General features: G+C 31.7%; 1 protein-coding gene across 1 annotated transcript; it reads left to right on the forward strand.

The window, feature by feature from the left end:
* The first annotated feature begins 18,188 nt into the window (after positions 1 to 18,188).
* Positions 18,189 to 18,961, forward strand: LOC111373837. The gene is made up of 4 exons (XM_022996417.1): positions 18,189 to 18,193; positions 18,290 to 18,381; positions 18,482 to 18,737; positions 18,820 to 18,961. The coding sequence occupies exons 1-4, from the start codon at positions 18,189 to 18,191 to the stop codon at positions 18,959 to 18,961; spliced, it is 495 nt and encodes a 164-aa protein (XP_022852185.1).
* The last annotated feature ends 817 nt before the right edge of the window (positions 18,962 to 19,778 follow it).

Genomic DNA, 19,778 nt, shown 5'->3' on the forward strand with positions numbered 1-19,778 from the left:
TAAAAAAGTAACAAAAACTCAAAAAAGTGACAAATAAATCAAAACATTAGAATTGATCTAATGGATGGTTGATTTTCTCTTATATGTTGCCTTTCTGTAAATATCTTTTTCTTCTATTAACCAACATATTAACTTGAATTTGGAAAACAAAAATTCAAAAAAGTGACAAAAACTCCAAAAAGCGAGGAACGCTTCAAAAAAAATTTGAAATAAACAGTTCATAATATTAAGCTGATTATGATTAATTTTTAATTAAACTATGTTTCATTTGCAAATGGATATGACTTGAGTCAGGTGCCTAGATAAAGCATGAATTCTAGGTGACAATGCAAGTCCCACCCCATGGACAGTTTGTACAGTTACACAAGTCAAAGAAGTCAAGCCTCTTACAAGAAGAATGTTGCCAATCACAGCTAGCTCAATCCTACTGAACATTTGTATGACATAGCTCCAAACATTTTCAGTACAACAAGGCTCCCTAATGGACTGAAGACTTGGCTTCTTCCAAATTCCTGCACCTTTGATATTATAGTTCGAGAATCTCCAACATTAGCAACATATGGGTGATTGCCAACTAGAACTTCCAGTGAAGTTTTTGAACCATCATACCTTAAAGTATCTTTTGCTGGCTTCAAAAGAGTCTATGTCAGTTTGTTGATATGTTTCACCTATGATTTTATAAATGTATTAGGTATATCTGTTATATATAAAAAAAGAGGGAACAAATAGCCAGTTCCCTATTAACAATTCATCTTCAAAGACTTTGATGTGCTTAAACATGCAAAGCAGGGTAAAATATTTCCATTCCACGAGCAACAAAAGCTATGTTGGGGGCTAGGTTACTGCTATTTGTTTTATCCAATTAAATAAATTACCAACTACAATAGCCACTAAAGTTATCCTTTCGAAGGAAACAAAAAATATCATATCCCTGATGGGCCCTCAACTCCAAATGATTTCCCAACTATATTCCATTTATAATCACTGAGACGAGCACTATGGGAATGAAAAAACGATATATGTAATCTAAACCAGCTAATGTAATCAAAAGTGGCAAGTTCGTTATGGATGTTGTACCAGATTTCATTTGAATTAGGCTACTTAACTTGTCTAAGTTCCAACTAGTGTATTAATATTGGCTGCAACACTATTTCCTTCAAATCAATGAAGGCACCAAAACAAGTACTCTTAAATAAAGTCTTCTGCTACTTTAATTATTGAAAAACTGTATCATTTCCCATTCCTAGTGACTACATGACAGCCTCCAGCCTAACCCAATCTTGTATTGCCTCCCACTGTCCCTCCATGCCCTATCTAATCTCAACAATCCCATAAACTCAAAACCATGTTTGAACTCTTCAATAAAATCCCCCATTTATCCTTAAAAAAAATCAAGAAAATGCCTATAAAATAGTGCTTCTCACCGACTAGTTTGTATACATATTTCAATTTACACAAAACAAAAGGCAATGAACAAAACCAGAAGTCACATAAGAAATATCTAAACCATAAAGGAACAAAAAATAAAACATAAACACGAGGGGAAATTGGAGAAATTAATGCTACCTTGATTTTATAAGATTTCTTCTCCTTTAAAGATAGTTCTTCATCAATATTTTTTTCATCTTCAATCTACTTTTTCCAGCCAATGCAGAAATAGGAGTCGGAGTTAGTTATCAAAGTCGACATTGGAGTGAATAAGGTGGAATCAGATTCACATTTCTGGATTTTGATGGGAACAAGTTAGGGTTTAGACTATTAAAAGGATAGATGTTTAAGATCTCTACCAAATTAGAAGGAGAAGATGAACGGAGACGAAGGTACATATGCAAAATCGATAGAAAAATGGTCAAAATGGAGATTTGAAGTTGAGTTTTCTTGGAGATGGTGAAATGGTCTCTAGAGAGAGTTTTCTAGCAATGAGAAATGGGTATTTTCTATCGAATTACTTTGAGGGTTGGAGTTTTGCTTCATTGTTTAGATTAGGACGTAATTTTTACTTCATTAAAATATTTAATTAGTTTAAAAAGTATTAATCAAAATACTTATTTTTATAGGGTACAAGGCCTAATTTCCTCTAAAGCATAAGCCCTTTGTTTTACTTAATTGAGCCCAACATCACCATGAGCTCGTCGCAAATGACTACCCCGAATTGAACCCCTCCTTTCTCTTTTTATTTGTAGTATTTATTTAATTATAGGATTTTGCTTAGGACTCTGTAGGTTTTTTTTTTTTTTCCAACGGAAATGTGAAATTAAAGGGTAGCTAAATTTCTCATTGGCTTAATTAGCATACTTTAATATATTCTCTACATCTGTATTAGGCTCTTTTGAAGTAGAATACTTCAAAATTGGAGCTATGGACACCCTTACTCTTTGAAAGTCAATAGAATGCTATTCATGTACACCATGTAAGTGTTATGTTCTAGGTCCAATTAACTTTGAACATAAACACTTTTAATATATAATTGATACATATCATTTATGATAGATCTATTATTTAACTGAATTAATATTCTCATAAATTAAATAGAATTCATAGATTCAAATCTTGTTAATTTGTTAATCATAAGTTGCGATGATGAGATATAACTTATATATGACTGAATCTTAAATCATCTGTGATTGTATATGGATACGTCATCACGTGTAACATTTCTTATTTGTAAACTAAGTACCTGATCACACAAGTTAAAGTGTGGTGATGATACTTAAATGAACACTTGAATGTTTTGTTATAGAATAAAATATTGGAAACTCGTTGGAGAGACTTCTCATGAATAACTATCTGAGTATCAGTAGTTAATCTGTAACATTCGGTAGTGAAATTGATCATTCGACTTGGGGTCATCATAGTGCATGATATGAGGAAGGTCATACATTGATGATGTTGGATGTTATTCTACCAAAAGTCGCTAATACGGTATTGTTCGGGTAAGTGAGGGATAATATGAATGTTGTGAATGATCAATAAAGAATTCGTTATTCTTAGATAGTAAAATTATAATCTATATTTCATTCAGTTAAGTTGATAATGAAATCATTGGTCAAAGTATACTCATAAATTGAAAAGAGTTTTCGACTTGCATTGAATTAATAATGTGTTGAAAGATATGATCGATAATCAAAATTGACAACTACCATACCACGTAATTGATCGGATCATAATGACGAAGAGATTATCGTTTCATGGTAAACGAAACAAATTTGACTTTATCATACTAAGTGACATTTTTATTCACGTGTATTACCCTGATACATTGTTGGATATCAATTTGAGACAATGAATGTGAATTGGTAATAAATTAAAATGTGAAATTTTAATTTATCGATTTTGATAAAATTAAAATAATAATTCACTTCGTTAGATAGGGTGATCAAGAACATAATGTGTTACACACAAAAAGAGAACTAGAAGAATGAAATTTATCAATTAATTAATTGACAAGTGTTGGACAATAAGTTAATTAATTGGGTTTTTTGTTAATGGGCCCAAATTAATTAATTACTAGACCAAATTTAATTAATTGGATCAAATTTAATTAATTAGATTAATTAAATATTGAATTGGGTTAAGTTTAAGAGACGGGTCAAGCCCACTTGAACTTCTATTAATAGACTGGTACAGTTTGAGAAATCATAATACAACATAATTCTATTCTTGCTAGCACAATAAAAGAAAATTCTAGTTCTCTTAATCTCATTTTCTGCATGGATTTTCATTGTAGGTCAGATAATTGGATAGCTATTGATTGCAGATCGTGACTGTTTGGGTTCAAGAAAAGCAAATAAGTTTGCAGAATTCAATAAATGTATAGTCTCTATCTAAGCACAAACCAAATCTTTGGAGGAAATTGAAATTGTTTTTATTTTTCACTATACATGTTTAAGTGAATTTCCAACATACCACTCATTAGGAATCTACATTATGAGACAAGACGAAAAAAATTCAGACTCGAGCATAACTCAAATTTTATTTTATATTTACTCAATAGTAAAATCATTAATCTCATCCAATACTTTTGGCATGTCTTCAAACTCAAAACTCTTAATTTCGTCACCTTACGTAAATCACTGCCAAATTAAGGTGTTGTAAAGGCTAAAAATTTTAAAATCATGTTGGGCAAAATCAATCCGACTACTAGGTTGAAAGTCAGAGCGAAAACGTTGTAAAAATAAGTCAAGTAATGCTATATAGCATCAATGACATTACCACACCTGCCTAGGTGTTACTAAGTGACATTAAATAAGATATACAATAAAATGAGTTACATAATTCTACTTTTAAGTGAATACTTCACATAAGAATAATTCTACTCCTACAAAGTTGGTGTACAAAAGTAGAGTGCCAAAGTGTGTTGGCAAAATCTAGACCCATGATTTCAAATGATTTAAAAATCTATTTTTGAAATAATTGGTGTAAATTTGATTTTGTAACCTAACTTTGTAAACCCCCTTTGCCATTGTAGCATAGCTCCTTCAAATAATACCATCTAAACTAATGTCGTAGTTTCAGTAGGCTGTACACCAATCATCAATGTGTTTGCAATGCACCAAGCCGAAACAATTCAACGCGGAGAATTTGTCTGAATGTGAATTGGACATTTCCTTTCCTTCCTTTGAGTTGTTAAATGTTTCACTTTGGATCGATAATTAATAACACTTTCCACTTCATTTCTTTTTTCCTTTGCATATTGGTGACTAAAAGTAGAAAAATAACAACAATATAAAGAGGTTTAGATAGATATGTTTGTTGCAATGACAACGAAAAAATTATGTCTTATTTTTATGTAAATAAATTCTAGAAAATATGGCTTTATTTACATAGTTGTATATTTTTAAGGTAAAATCTCACGTCAACTAATTATGAAGCAATCAACCTGTAATGATTTGACACGCGTCACTTGAATATGAACAATTTAACATATAAAGAATGGATTAATTTCACAAACGATCACTGAACTTACAGAAAATTACAAAACGATCATTGAAGTTTAAAACATTCAGTTACGGTCACTTAAGTATTGTGATGCTTTCAAAAATGGTCACTGAAGTTTAAAAATTTTTGAGCTACTTTTGCGGCAATTTTCGACCACTTCCGACCACCGATACCACCATATTTTAATACCTTTGGAAAGCCTACAATGTCCTCTTCAATTACAACAAAAAATCTCACCCAAACTTCAAAGGATTCGGCCGGAATAAACCGACAAAGTTGGCTACCCGAAAAGGCAAAAATTTGCACAAATTTTCATATTTTTGGTGGACATTTACGGCAATTTTTTAACAACTTCCGACCACCAAAATAGCCAAATTTTGATACCATTGAAAATCCCACAATGTATTCTTTAATTAGCATCCAAAATCTCCCCAAAACTCCAAAGGATTCGGCCGAAATAAACTCACAAAGTTGGCATCCCAGATTTTCGCCTTTTTGGGATGCCGACTTTACGGGATTATTTCAGCCGAATCCTTTGGAGTTTGAGGAAGATTTTGGATGGTAATTCAAGAGGACATTGTGGAATTTCCAACAGTATCAAAATTTGGCTACTTTTGGTAGTCGGAAGTTGTTAAAAAATCGCTGCAAAAGTCGCCCAAAAATCTGAAAATCTGGGCAGATTTTCAAATTTTTTGGGGCGAATTTTGCGATAATTTTTCAATCGAATTCCTTGGTGTTATGGAGAGATTTTGAATGGTAATTGAAGAGGATGTTGTGGGATTTCCAACAGTATCAAAATTCGATGGTATCGGTGGTTGGAAGTAACCGAAAAAATTGTCGCAAATGTAACCAAAAAAACTAAAAAAGTGTTTTTCAATTTCAGTGACTATTTCAGAAACTTTTTAAATTTCAATGACCATTTTTGAAAGCGTCCCAATACTTAAGTGACCATTACTGAAAGTTTTAAATTTCAGTGACCGTTTTGTAATTTTTCTGTAAGTTCTGTGATCGTTTGTGAAATTAACCCTATAAAGAATTGATTATTTCTTTTAATAAAGCCGGTCTTTTAAAATAGAACCTCATGTAAAATTCAGGAAATTTAAATGAGTAGTTTGATCATTATGAAATTCAAATAAATTGTTGAATTTTAGGATAGGAGTATTAACACAAGCTATAGGAAATGCTAAGGAGAATAGGTACCATGGGCATCTTCTAACTATCTTGTATCACTAAAACAAAAACAACATTTTGCAACGTTTTTACTATCTTGTATCACTAAAACAAAAACAACATTTTGCAACGTTCAAAAAACGTTGCTGAAGACATTTTGCAACGTTCGGCCGCATGTTGCAAATCTAGATGTTGCCATAGAATAGAAGGATACAATAACATTTTTTGAACGTTGCAAAAAACTCTCTCGACATTTTTTTGAATGTTGCTAATAATCTTTTTGCAACGTTTTTTCTCGTGTTACTAACAACCTTTTTGTAATGTTTTTTGAATGTAGCTAAAAATATTTTTGTAACATTTTCTAAATGTTGCTAATAACCTTTTTGCAACATTTTTCGAGTGTTGCTAATAACTTTTTGCAACATTTTTGACCTTTGCCGTAGGTTTTTCTTTTTTTCACAAGAATTTTTAATAATGTTTTTAAGTACTTAGTATATTAAAGTTTAAAGTCAAAAACTTAATGAAAAGGAAAAACTGAAGTTCAAACTAACTGACAGTGAACATGAAATTACAAATATATTCATTCAATCCCTTAATTTTTGAGTTCAAAACAACATAAAATAAAACTAAATTACAAGATTAGTTAAAATCTAACTATTGAAGAAACTTTCTCTTTTTGCAGATGAAGCGTACTTCTTCTATCGAAGGATATATCCAGCATATAAATAAGAAAAAAACTAACCATATATTCCTTAAAATCTAAATTCTAGCAAGAAAGTTAAATAAAAACACACTAAACTGAAGTTCACAAGAATTTCGAATTGCTTCTACTTTTATGAACAAAAGCAAAAGGCAAAAATTGACATTTTCGACAAAACCTGTTCTATGTTCTCCCTCACTAACATAATCAAGTTCCTCAAAGAAGTTAGCAACTCATTCATCAACCAATCCAACAATGTTAACAGATTTCTTAAAAACTATATTTGAGGTGGATCACTACTTGTTAATAAACTCTTACAAATAGAATACAGAACAAGAAAATGAACAATCACTACCTGCAAAAATTTGTGAAGAGAAAGTCCTAAGTGGCTTGTAATGAATAAATCTATTGCTGGTCTCAAGGACAAAAGGCCTCTGTACTTTGACAACTACCATATCACAATTCTCTTTTAGCCAATCCTTATAGACTTGGCCGAGTGATGCTGTCATTAATTTTCAAAACATGAAAATAATATATGAGCTTCACATACAAGACGAATTAGAGACATTAAGTATTGAGAAGTTGTGAAAGTGAAAAAATAATGCACATTTGCAGCAAATGATGCTAAATAAATGGCCTAGGTGTGAATGGTCATTGAGATTACCAGTGGCTATGAGAGAGGAGGAAAGTTCAGAGTAGATGTTATACCATTGTTGTCCGAGCTCCTCTTCAATAAGAGCTATAGCCATATGATCTGGAAATGATGGAACCTACACCACTGATAAGACAAAAAGTTAGAAACAAAGATCAGTTCAAATGAAAATTAGAATCAAAAACAAGAAAAGACCTCGCAAAAAATGCAAAAATACCTCAATCCTTTTTCTTGAGGTGATTGTACGTGTAAGACTTCAAACTTAAATGACTTAGTCCAAATGAAATGGAGGCAATCACCTGCATATGTCTACGGAGGCAATCACCTGCACCATCGAGACTAAAGACACAATTTAAATGAAGATGAAAAGGTAGGGAATTCAAGAGCAAGATGATAGATGCCAAACCGATTCACATGGTTGCTGCCACATCTTTGTTAATCTAGAAGGTTCAATAGTTAGTTTGTAGGGTCAAAAATGTAATAAGTCAAGCAGTGATTGCTTATAAATGGAGAGTTGGGGATTAGGAATTATTCATTCACGTGTATGTTGAGTCAAGAGGGAGAGACTAGGCCTCTCGAATAGCCTGGGATTTGTTACCAATTCTGTTCATTTACTCTTCCAATAAGAATTTACTTTGATTTTTCATTGTTTATCAATTCAAAAGAGCTTCCACTGGTACTGCAGGTTGGGGGTTCTATCAAAATGGTATCAAAGCAACCATTCTGGCCCTGGGATAATACATTTGATGAAGAAAAGAAATTGGAAGATCGGGTTAATAATTTGGAAATAAGGATGGATGGACTGCAATCAGAGTTCGAGGCAATGAAATTTGAGATTCAAACGGGTATGTCACGATGGAAGGAGAAAATTGATTAGTTGATGCAGAAATGGGATGGACTAGAGCGTGATAAGAAGGAGACATTTAATCTAACTAGAAATGCTACTGATCTGGAAACTTCAATCAAAACCAACGAAACAAGGGTGAGTACACGAGTAGCCTCCTCACCAGAATCCACCGTCGTAGAAGACAGGAGTTCACTTAAAACCTTACCGTCACCAACGCCAACGATCGCAAGCGAAGTACGGGAGCATATCCTCATCAAGGGGCTGAAACTCACTAGCACCTCTAAAATTTTCCCAAAATTGGAAGAAGTTGGTGCATATAATGGAGGCTTGAACCACCGGGATAAACTTAGGAAGGCTGAGATACGGAGCATGCTGGGGTTTGACGTCGAGAATTTCAACAGTTGGAAAAGTAGATCGCAAAGAATTTTCAAATTGAATCAAATTTATGATTGGGAGAAATTGGAGGCCGCAACTATTTGTTGTGAAGGAAAAGCACTGACCTATTATCAGTGGAAGGAAAATCGACAACCAATGAAGAATGGGAATAATCTGAAGAAGTTGCTATTAAAGAGGATTCGCCCATCGCAGGAAGGGACAAATCTGGAAATGTTTATGGCATTAAAGCAAGAAACCATTAAAAGAGAGTATCAGGGGCATATTGAGATCTGGGCTGTGCCACTTCCGGCGGTCCCTGAAGAGGTGATAAAAGGCAATGTCGTCAAGGGGTTGAAGCATTTTAAATAGGCTGAGGTCCATATTGTTAACTCTAAGGGACTTCAAGGAATTGGCCCAACGTATTGAAATCAGGAATAAAGAAAAGAAACAAGCCCATTTCAATTATGGCCCATCTAAAAAAATTAATTCCTACAGCCCAAGTTCCCTTGACCATTTTAGTCTATTCCATGTTTCCAATGAAGTCGCGTGCATTCCTAGATCAACTGCCATCACAGTCTGGTGAGTAACAACTAACAAGGGGGTGTTAGAATTTAAAAAGCTTACAGATGTTGAGCTCCAATGGAAAGGGAAGAAAGGAGGTACGGTCAACTACACACTCATTTCGATAAGGGAAGTTCAAAAATTGGACAATTTATGGGTAGATTCGACAGGCTATAGAGTCGCCTCAGATACTATACTTGAGTGAGTTGCTCGATTATATAAGTTCAGTCACTTCGAAAGGCTGAAACGCCTCTTCTTCGCGGTGATCAAGACTGGAGCTCTTACAAAGGAAATTGTGCGATTGTATGATGAATTCAACAGCCTCCACGTTGAAGACAAGGTGGATTTTGAGGCGGCGGGTAATGATAGATGCCAAACCGATTCACATGGTGGCTGCCACATCTTTGTTAATCTAGAAGGTTCAATAGTTAGTTTGTAGGGTCAAAAATGTAATAAGTCAAGTAGGGATTGCTTATAAATGGAGAGTTGGGGGTTAGGAATTATTCATTCACGTGTATGTTGAGTCAAGGGGGAGAGACAAGGCCTCTCGAATAGCCTGGGATTTGTTACCAATTCTGGTCATTTACTCTTCCAATAAAAATTTACTTTGATTTTTCATTGTTTATCAATTCAAAAGAGCTTCCACTGGTACTGCAGGTTGGGGGTTCTATCACAAGATTTTCAATTAAAAAGGAAATCGATTGGTAAATTCCACTACTACATACTAATAAGGAAAATGAGAAATCAATTAACCTTGCACGGGCAAAAATCATCAGGATTTATATCATCATCCAAACCTTTAGTAGCCTTCAACATACAGAAAATCACCATGGCATCAACAATTGATACCAAAACATACTGAAAAAACATGAATTTTACAAATACTAAAAGCCCTTGCTAAGAATGCAAAAATACCTCAGTCGAATCCAAGCTTAAACGACCCGATCTGAATGAAATGGGGACAATGACCTGCATATGACTACAAAGGAAACAACCAGCTACCATCGAGACTAAAGACAACATTTAAACAAAGATGAAAAAGCAAGGAACCTCAGAGCAAGATTTTCAATTAAAAAACAAATCGATAAATTGTAAATGAAAATACCTTCAATATCACTCATCTCCTTTTCAACTTTCACAAGATATCCAAGATACATACCCAAAAAGTATAAACGAGTTTAGGTTTTATAGCCGCCGTGAGAGAGGAGAAACAAAGCTGAGGAGAATGAAAGGTCTAGGGTTTGATTTTCTTTCATTTGCACCAGAGAGCTGCTAGGGTTTATGATAAGTTTGGTAAGGTTATATGAATTTTCTTTTGGACGAAAATATTTCAGATTATTTAGGAAAATGAAGGTGAAAATTGACTATTTAAAATATTCTATAATTATACTTTTATTTATTACAATTGATTAAATTAATAATCCATTTTTTCGAATCGGTGAATTTTTTACGAATCAATGAATATACTTTTTGCAACGTTTGATAAAATTTGTTAAAAGTTTCTCTTTTTGCAACGCTTGATAAATGTTGCGAAAGAAAAACTTTTTCGCAACATTTGATAAACGTTGCTAAAAGTAAAAAATTTCGCAAGACTAAATAAATGTTACAAAAATGCAACATTAGTAATATTCACTTAAAAAATGTTGCAAAATCTCAATTATGAACACCAATGGCAACATTCACTAATTAGAATGTTGCAATAGACCCTTTTAACAATATTTAATTAATGCATGTTGTTTTTTATGTCGCAAAATAGCATTTTTGTTGTAGTTTTAAGAGTAAAGTTTCATACAAGGTTACCTTTTAATATGTAATTCAAGATTCAACAATAAATAACATAAAAAGAAACAAATTGTAAGGTCACGTAAATCATTGTATAAGTATTACACAAACATACATCTAGAAAATTTTCATTGGTTTCACTTTTGAATAGAACTTCAACTCCCTTGAAAGGGACTAAATTGGTAATTAGGATAACACAGCATAGAAGGAAGATTAGAAAAGCCAACGAGGAAAGAGTCGCCTGACCTTTAGAAAGGCCCTAGATGGATGCTTAAGTGACCGTCAGGCTCTTTAAAACCTTGCCCCACCTTCCTAACCCCCTGTCATAGGCTTGCTTCCCTCTGTTTGTTTCTCTTTCTGTGCTTGAATTTGCTTCATTTCTCTCATTCATTTACGCTCCCTAGCTATCCTAGTTGGGTTGAATTTGAACCAATCAATCAAGTATCCTTATTACGTACATTCCTCAAAATTTTCATAGCTGTTTAAATTTAAAGGTTTGGAACCATGCTACATATTTTTGAAAGGTTTGGGGAGCTCTACTGCGAAATTTCCTTAAAACTAATATTATCTATAATATATTAAGGGTGGTTATATTGTTACCACAATTATTATTCGATATACCACATTTTAATTGTAATTAAGCTCCTCAATTTGTGGTCATTGTAGTAATTAGCTCATTAACATTTTTTCCTTTGAATTCTTATTTTCAACCTTCCACTAATTATTACGTCTCATCCTTGATAATGATCTATATCAAAATATTTTGTTTTTATGTTATGCTTTGAAAAGAAGGAAAAATAATTTTTTGTACTTTTTATTTATTTAATTTTAAATATGATGAAAAAATAAGTTTTTTATGTCATTTTCAATAGACTTTTGTATATAAAAATGTTATTAATACAAATTATGTTAACTAATGGAAAGTTTAATGATAAGAATGACATGAAAATATTTAGGGATGTAAGTATTATAATGAGTAAATATTAAGAACCATAAGTGCAATTACAAGGTGGTGTAAAAAATAAAAATTGTGGTGCGAATATAATTACCCATATATTAATTATCACATCAATTGAAAATTATTTTTTTGGACGATTTTAACCCTACTACAATTCAATTATTTCAATAATACCTAAAGTTCGTTTTTCAATATGGAATAGATACTACAAAATCCTTGTTAGGTATGAATTTCGTGTTATTAATTCTCAATTAATTAATATTCACATTAATCTAGACTCAATAAATTTTGAGTTGATGAATTTCTATATACATGAAGCTACTGTTATTATAGATGACTTTATTTCTATAATGTATTTAGAAATTTTAATGGGTGTTTAAGTTCATGTATTAGCAATTAATTCTTATGCATAAAATACAGTACAAAAATGTCAATTATACTACTTGAACTTAGTGGTTGACATTCGGCTTGACTGTGTGAGGTGGAAAATGGGGTAAAAAATCGTTTGAAGTTCAAATTTAAAAAAAAAAAAAAAAAAAACACTTATACAAAAAAAATCACTTATACCCGGTCCAAAAACCATACCCGTTCAACCCAAATCGTAACCCTTTTCATATCACAAATTTCCCGAGGAAATGGTGGGCAATGGCTGCCCCACCCGGTGTGTTTTCCATAATAGCCTTTGACCAAGTTATTTGTTAAAAAAAAAAAGGGAAAATGTAAACAAAATGTGTAGAGTCGAAAATACCCTTATTTAGGAAAGAAGAGAAGAGAAAATAGAGAAAAAAAAAAAGAAAAAATCTGCTACGGACCGCTCAACGTCGCCTACGGACTTCCCGGACCTCACCAACTTCGACCAAGACCAGAGCCACCTCGATTCGCCGGAGACCGTCATTTTCTGGAAGGTTAGACATGTTTTCTATAAATAACTACTTTGAATTTGTGAAAATTTGAATGTTTAGGATATGAATATGGGTTAAATTCATATTTTTACGATTAAAATGTAAGATAATATCGAATTTGAGGTTAAAATGTTGAAAAAAAATGAAAAAAGGGGTGTAGCTCGCCGGAAATGGAGTTTCCGACGAGCTCCATCGGTCTGGTCCGTCACGGACCAAACGCTCGTCGGAATGGTCCGTCACGGACCATATGGTCCGCCACGGACCACCGGACCAGGACCATATGGTCCGGACCCGAATTTTGGTCCGGGTCTGGCTATCTGGCCCAAATTCGGGTCCGGACCCGGATTTGGGTCAAAAATAATTTTTTTTTTTAGAATTATTGTTTTATTTTTGTATTAAGAAATAAAATGAAATATAAAATAAATAATATATTCAGAGAATTAACGAAATATTTAAAGATAAATTAAATTGAGTTTTTATTTTTTTTTCTTTTTTACTTAAATATATGTTTCAGATAAATAATCGAAATAGAGTAATTAAATATGAAACAAATAATATACATAATTAACGAAATATCTAAAGAATAAATTAAAAAAATAATATTTTTTTTTACTTAACGAATTAAGATAATGAATTAAAGAAATAGTAAAAGGAAAAATCGAATAAATGTTATTCAAATAAATAATCGAAATAGAGTAATTAAATATGAAATAAATAAAACACATGATTAACGAAATATTAAAAGAATAAATTAAATTGAATAATAATTTTTTTTACCAAACCAATTAAGATAATTAATTAAAGAAATAGTGAAACGAAAAATCGAATAAATATTATTATTTTTATTCAAATAAATAATCGAAATAAATAATATACATAATTAATGAAATATTTAAAGAATAAATTAAAAAAACAATATTTTTTTTACTTAACGAACTAAGATAATGAATTAAAAAAATAGTAAAAGGAAAAATCGAATAAATATTATTCAAATAAATAATCGAAATAGAGTAATTAAATATGAAATAAATAATATACACAATTAACGAAATATTTAAAGAATAAATTAAATTAAATAATATTTTTTGTACTTCACCAATTAAGATAATGAATTAAAGAAATAGTAAAAGGAAAAATCGAATAAATCTTATTCAAATAAATAATCGAAATAGAGTAATTAAATATGAAATAAATAATATACATAATTAACAAAATATTTAAAGAATAAATTAAATTGAATAATATTTTTTATAATTCACCAATTAAGATAATTAATTAAAAAAATAGTAAAACGAAAAATCAAATAAATATTATTATTTTTATTTAAATAAATAATCGAAATAGAGTAATTAAATATGAAATAAATAATATACATAATTAACGAAATATTTAAAGAATAAATTAAAAAAATAATATTTTTTTTGCTTAACGAATTAAGATAATGAATTAAAGAAATAGTAAAAGGAAAAATCGACTAAATATTATTCAAATAAATAATCGAAATAGAGTAATTAAATATGAAATAAATAAAACACGTTATTAATGAAATATTTAAAGAATAAATTAAATTGAATAATATTTTTTTTACCTAACCAATTAAGATAATTAATTAAAGAAATAGTGAAACGAAAAATCGAATAAATATTATTATTTTTATTCAAATAAATAATCAAAATAGAGTAATTAATTATGAAATAAATAATATACATGATTAACGAAATATTTAAAAAATAAATTAAAAAATAATATATTTTTTACTTAATGAATTAAGATAATGAATTAAAGAAATAGTAAAAGGAAAAATCGAATAAATATTATTCAAATAAATAATCGAAATAAAGTAATTAAATATGAAATAAATAGAACACATGATTAACGAAATATTTAAAGAATAAATTAAATTGAATAATATTTTTTTTACCTAACCAATTAAGATAATTAATTAAAGAAATAGTGAAATGAAATATCGAATAAATATCATTATTTTTATTCAAATAAATAATCGAAATAAATAATATACATAATTAACGAAATATTTAAAGAATAAATTAAAAAAATAATATTTTTTTTACTTAACGAACTAAGATAATGAATTAAAGAAATAGTAAAAGGAAAAATCGAATAAATATTATTCAAATAAATAATCGAAATAGAGTAATTAAATATGAAATAAATAAAACACATGATTAACGAAATATTTAAAGAATAAATTAAATTGAATAATATTTTTTTTACCTAACCAATTAAGATAATTAATTAAAGAAATAGTGAAACGAAAAATCGAATAAATATTATTATTTTTATTCAAATATATAATCGAAATAAATAATATATATAATTAACGAAATATTTAAAGAATAAATTAAAAAAACAATATTTTTTTTACTTAATGAAAATTAAAGAAATAATAAATGGAAAAATCGAATAAATATTATTCAAATAAATAATCGAAATAGAGTAATTAAACATGAAATAAATAATACACATAATTAACGAAATATTTAAAGAATAAATTAAATTGAATAATATTTTTTGTACTTCACCAATTAAGATAATGAATTAAAGAAATAGTAAAAGGAAAAATCGAATAAATATTATTCAAATAAATAATCGAAATAGAGTAATTAAATATGAAATAAATAATATACATAATTAACGAAATATTTAAATAATAAATTAAATTGAATAATATTTTTTGTACTTCATCAATTAAGATAATTAATTAAAGAAATAGTAATACGAAAAATCGAATAAATTTGTAAATAATATATATATATATATAGTCAGATAATTAACGAAATATAATTTTTAAATAAATATTAAATAGTCAAATATGTGGAAATTTTTTGTTTAACTGCTTTAATATGTGATTGGATGAATTTATTTATTGGTTTATTAATATGAAATTTGATTGGTTAAATTTGAAGGTACGATATTTTATTTATAATTTCTTTTATATGGTTTTAACATGTATTAATTTTGTAGGATGGAATATCATATGGACAACGATCTGAGGGCTCATTTGGGAAAAGTTACGACGTATTGTAATTTTTCTAGCTATGCGACAGTGCTTGAGGGGCTAGACGAGGAGCATATTGACTTACTCTATCGATCGTTTTTATGGTCGTTCTATCCGTTGAAGGACGTGCAGTTCTCTGGACAGATTATTGATTCTTTATTACTCCGGCTGCTTAAACCAGTCGATGGCGATCAGCTATATTTTGCTATGGGGGACGGGAAGGTATCGAGATTCTCGATCCTTGAATTTGCCCTGATTACAAGCTTGAGATGTACCGGGGAAGAAGAAGCTAGAGCCCGTATTATACCAAATAAAAGGTTATTGGATTTATATTTTGGAGGTAAAGGGCCAGTTACACCACCACAGTTAGAGGACGCATTTAGGAAATGCGATCACATGTTAGACAAGTTGAAGTTATGATTGGTGTATATACTGGAGAGTATATTGAGGTGTCGACATCGTAGGACATCGATCGATCTTTTTTCATTGGATGTTGTTGATGATATCGATACTTTCAACAAATTTCCATGGGGTCGGAGATGTTACACCGATACTCTCCATGTATTCTGAATGGTACATACTATGCCGAAATCGGAGAGGGGTGATCGCAAATATGATGTATATGGCTTTTGCATGGCTTTGCAGGTAAATATTCAGTGTAACGTAATGCGTGTTAAATTTTTTTATTAAATGTATATGTAAAGTTTTATTTTGTAATTGTTGTAGTTGTGGGCATATGAGGCTATCCCTGCTTTGGGTAGCAAATGGGCGATCAGAAGGGAGACCAGCTGCCCACGAATGCTTCATTGGCGAGCACGTGAAAAGCCATCGGCTAAAGATTTGACAGTTATCCTCGACGATCCTCAGGTGAGTATTATATATTTGCAATTTATATTGTACATACATTTACTCGGCTCGATACATGCTCGTTAACACGTTGAAATACGATATGTCAGCTCGAAGTTCATGCTGAGTTGGTTGTTTTGGTGGAAGAGGAGGATGCAATATATGTACGTGAATTACTTGTTCCACCTACTGAAAACGATCCAGTATTTAAGTCCGTTCCGGATAGAAATATAGTACGTTTATTTAAGATCATTATTTATTTTGACTTATAAATTCATGTGTGGATTATTAATATTAATTGTCTTCTCTGTGTAGGAGCGTCATCCGGAACTTCCACTTAGGAGATCTCCTTCGCCTCCACCGATGAGATCTCCATTGCCTCCACCGATGAGATTACCTATGCCGTCATTATCTCATTCTCCGAGGATATCTCCGTCTCCCGTACCCACCCACCTCCCACGTGGATCGCCTACACCCAGTCAGACCCGTCATTCAGATGATTTCTTTGCACGCATGACTGGCATTATTAGAGAGGAGCTGGGAACGATGCGACGTGATTTTATAACAGAGGTAGTCGCACTACGAGAGGATATAGGGGTGTTGCGACGGGATTTTACGACAGAGATTGTCGCAGTACGAGAGGAGATAGGGATGCTGCGACGAGATTTTACGACAGATGTAGTAGCTTGCGAGATGAGATTGGAGTGCTACGACGAGATATAGGAGACCTTCATACTGAGGTTGCAGCACTTCGAGGCGATGTAGCAGGCGTCCGAGGGAATGTCGGGGAGACTAGTGTTCCTCGAGATTGGTGGGCAACGACCGCAAGAAACGATGAGTTTTTTGGTTCGGTGCCGGAGGTCGGGCAGAAGGAGCCGGAGGAGGTCGAGATGCCCGGGGTGGAGGTCTTAGAGGAGGCCGAGATAGAGGGGGTGGAGGGAAGGACAGGGGTGGCCGAGGAGGTAGCAGAGGGGACATCAGAGGTGGTAGTAGAGGGGGATGATCAGGTTGCGGAGGACGAGAGGACGCCAGATATGACGGATGACGAGGTAGTATTCGTGTCGGAGGGGGCGACGGAGGTCCCGAAGGGTAAGAAGCGTGCTACTGACGCACCAGAGCTGATGGTCGGTAAGAGATCAAGATTGCCGTCACATTACATCGTTTCTCCATACACGGCCGAGGTGAAGAGAAGGGGGTTTGTGGATGGAGCGTTCCCCAATCTTTTTCGCGACGTCGACCCAATCAGACAGAAAGCGTTCGATGATTGGTTCAAATCCCTTAAGTCCGAGTAAGTATTTTATGATTTTGCTACTTTTTTTTGTATTTTTCGTAACTGTTTTTTCATTTTTCAGAGATAGTTATACCATCGGCTGTATGACCGTGCCCAATGCTAAAAAGTGGTTTGAAGATGTACTGACGACCTCAGCTTGGCTCGCTAATGATGTAAGTTTTTTGAGTTTCCGTTTAATATATTTATAGAAGTTGTTAGTTCATTTACTTAAATGACTCTATCTTTTTTGTTGGTTTTTTTTGTTTCAGCATATCGACTTGGCTATGGAATTGTTACGCGATCGGGCGCGGAGATACCCGAGATCTTATGACAGTCCTAGTCGAGTTATCCCGAGCTCTGAGTTCGTTCGTGTCGTAGATATTGAGTATCACGAGCTCCTAAGCAAGGGGAATGATTATGTTCTATCTAAGTACATGCTGGAGTGGGTGATTGGACTACAGTTGAGTGCGGAAAGTCGTGGACGGATTGTACACATATGTACATTCCAGTGATCGCGAACTCACACTGTTTTTCGGTGGAGATCGTATTTGCTGATTCCACCATATATGTGTACGACTCTGATCATAGCTGTCTGACACAAAGTCAACTGAAGCCATTGGCTGTGATCGTGCCCATGATGGCTAGTCATGCGATGATTCGAGTAAATGATAGATTAGTCATTGTGCGGAACATGACGACGGCGAGACAAGAAAGATCGTAAGGATTTACAACTTTTTAATTTTCAGATTTAATTTTCAATTATATGTTATGGAACTAATATATTCTACTTCGGTTGCAGGGGTGACTGTGGCTTATTTGCAATCAAGTACATAGAGTTCTTGAGCATTGGTCGCAATGTTGATACAATAAATCAGTCTTGGATTGATATGTGGAGGCATAAATTAACTTGCGACTTGTATGAATATAACTGTGATCCTTAGTACATTGTATATTATTTTATTAAAATGTAAATGTTGTTTACATCAGTAGGATTCGTGTTGTACTGAAAGAAATAAATAATCGAAATAGAGTAAATTGTATGATATTTTTTTGAAAATGTAAATTTTTTTTATTTAATTGTGACTCAAATTTTTAATTTAATTGTATATTTATTGTAATTTTTTAATAGTTGATCTGGATCATATAATGATAATCGGGAATTAAATGGACTCAATCGGATGCAATTGGAAAAAAAATGACCGATTCATGTAATATTTGGTTCGAAAAAAGCTTTAAAAATTTTGGGGATCTAATTGCAACTTTTTAATAGTTGATTCGAACTATAAAACGATAATCAAGAATTAAATGGACTCAGTTGGATTCAATTGAAACAAAGATGACTGATTCATTTAATGTTTGGTTGAAAATGACTTTAAAAATTTTGGGGACCTAATTGCACATTTTGGGGACCAATTAAGATAATTAATTAAAGAAATAGTAAAATGAAAAATCGAATAAATATTATTATTTTTATTCAAATAAATAATCGAAATAGAGTAATTAAATATGAAATAAATAATATACATAATTAAAGAAATATTTAACGAATAAATTAAATTGAATAATATTTTTTTTACTTAACCAATTAAGATAATTAATTAAAGAAATAGTAAAATAAAAAATCGAATAAATATTATTATTTTTATTCAAATAAATAATCGAAATAGAGTAATTAAATATGAAATAAATAAAACACATGATTAACGAAATATTTAAAGAATAAATTAAATTGAATAATATTTTTTTTACCTAACCAAT

Source organism: Olea europaea, unplaced genomic scaffold (assembly GCF_002742605.1).
Source record: "Olea europaea var. sylvestris unplaced genomic scaffold, O_europaea_v1 scaffold1168, whole genome shotgun sequence".
NCBI lineage: Eukaryota > Viridiplantae > Streptophyta > Magnoliopsida > Lamiales > Oleaceae > Olea > Olea europaea.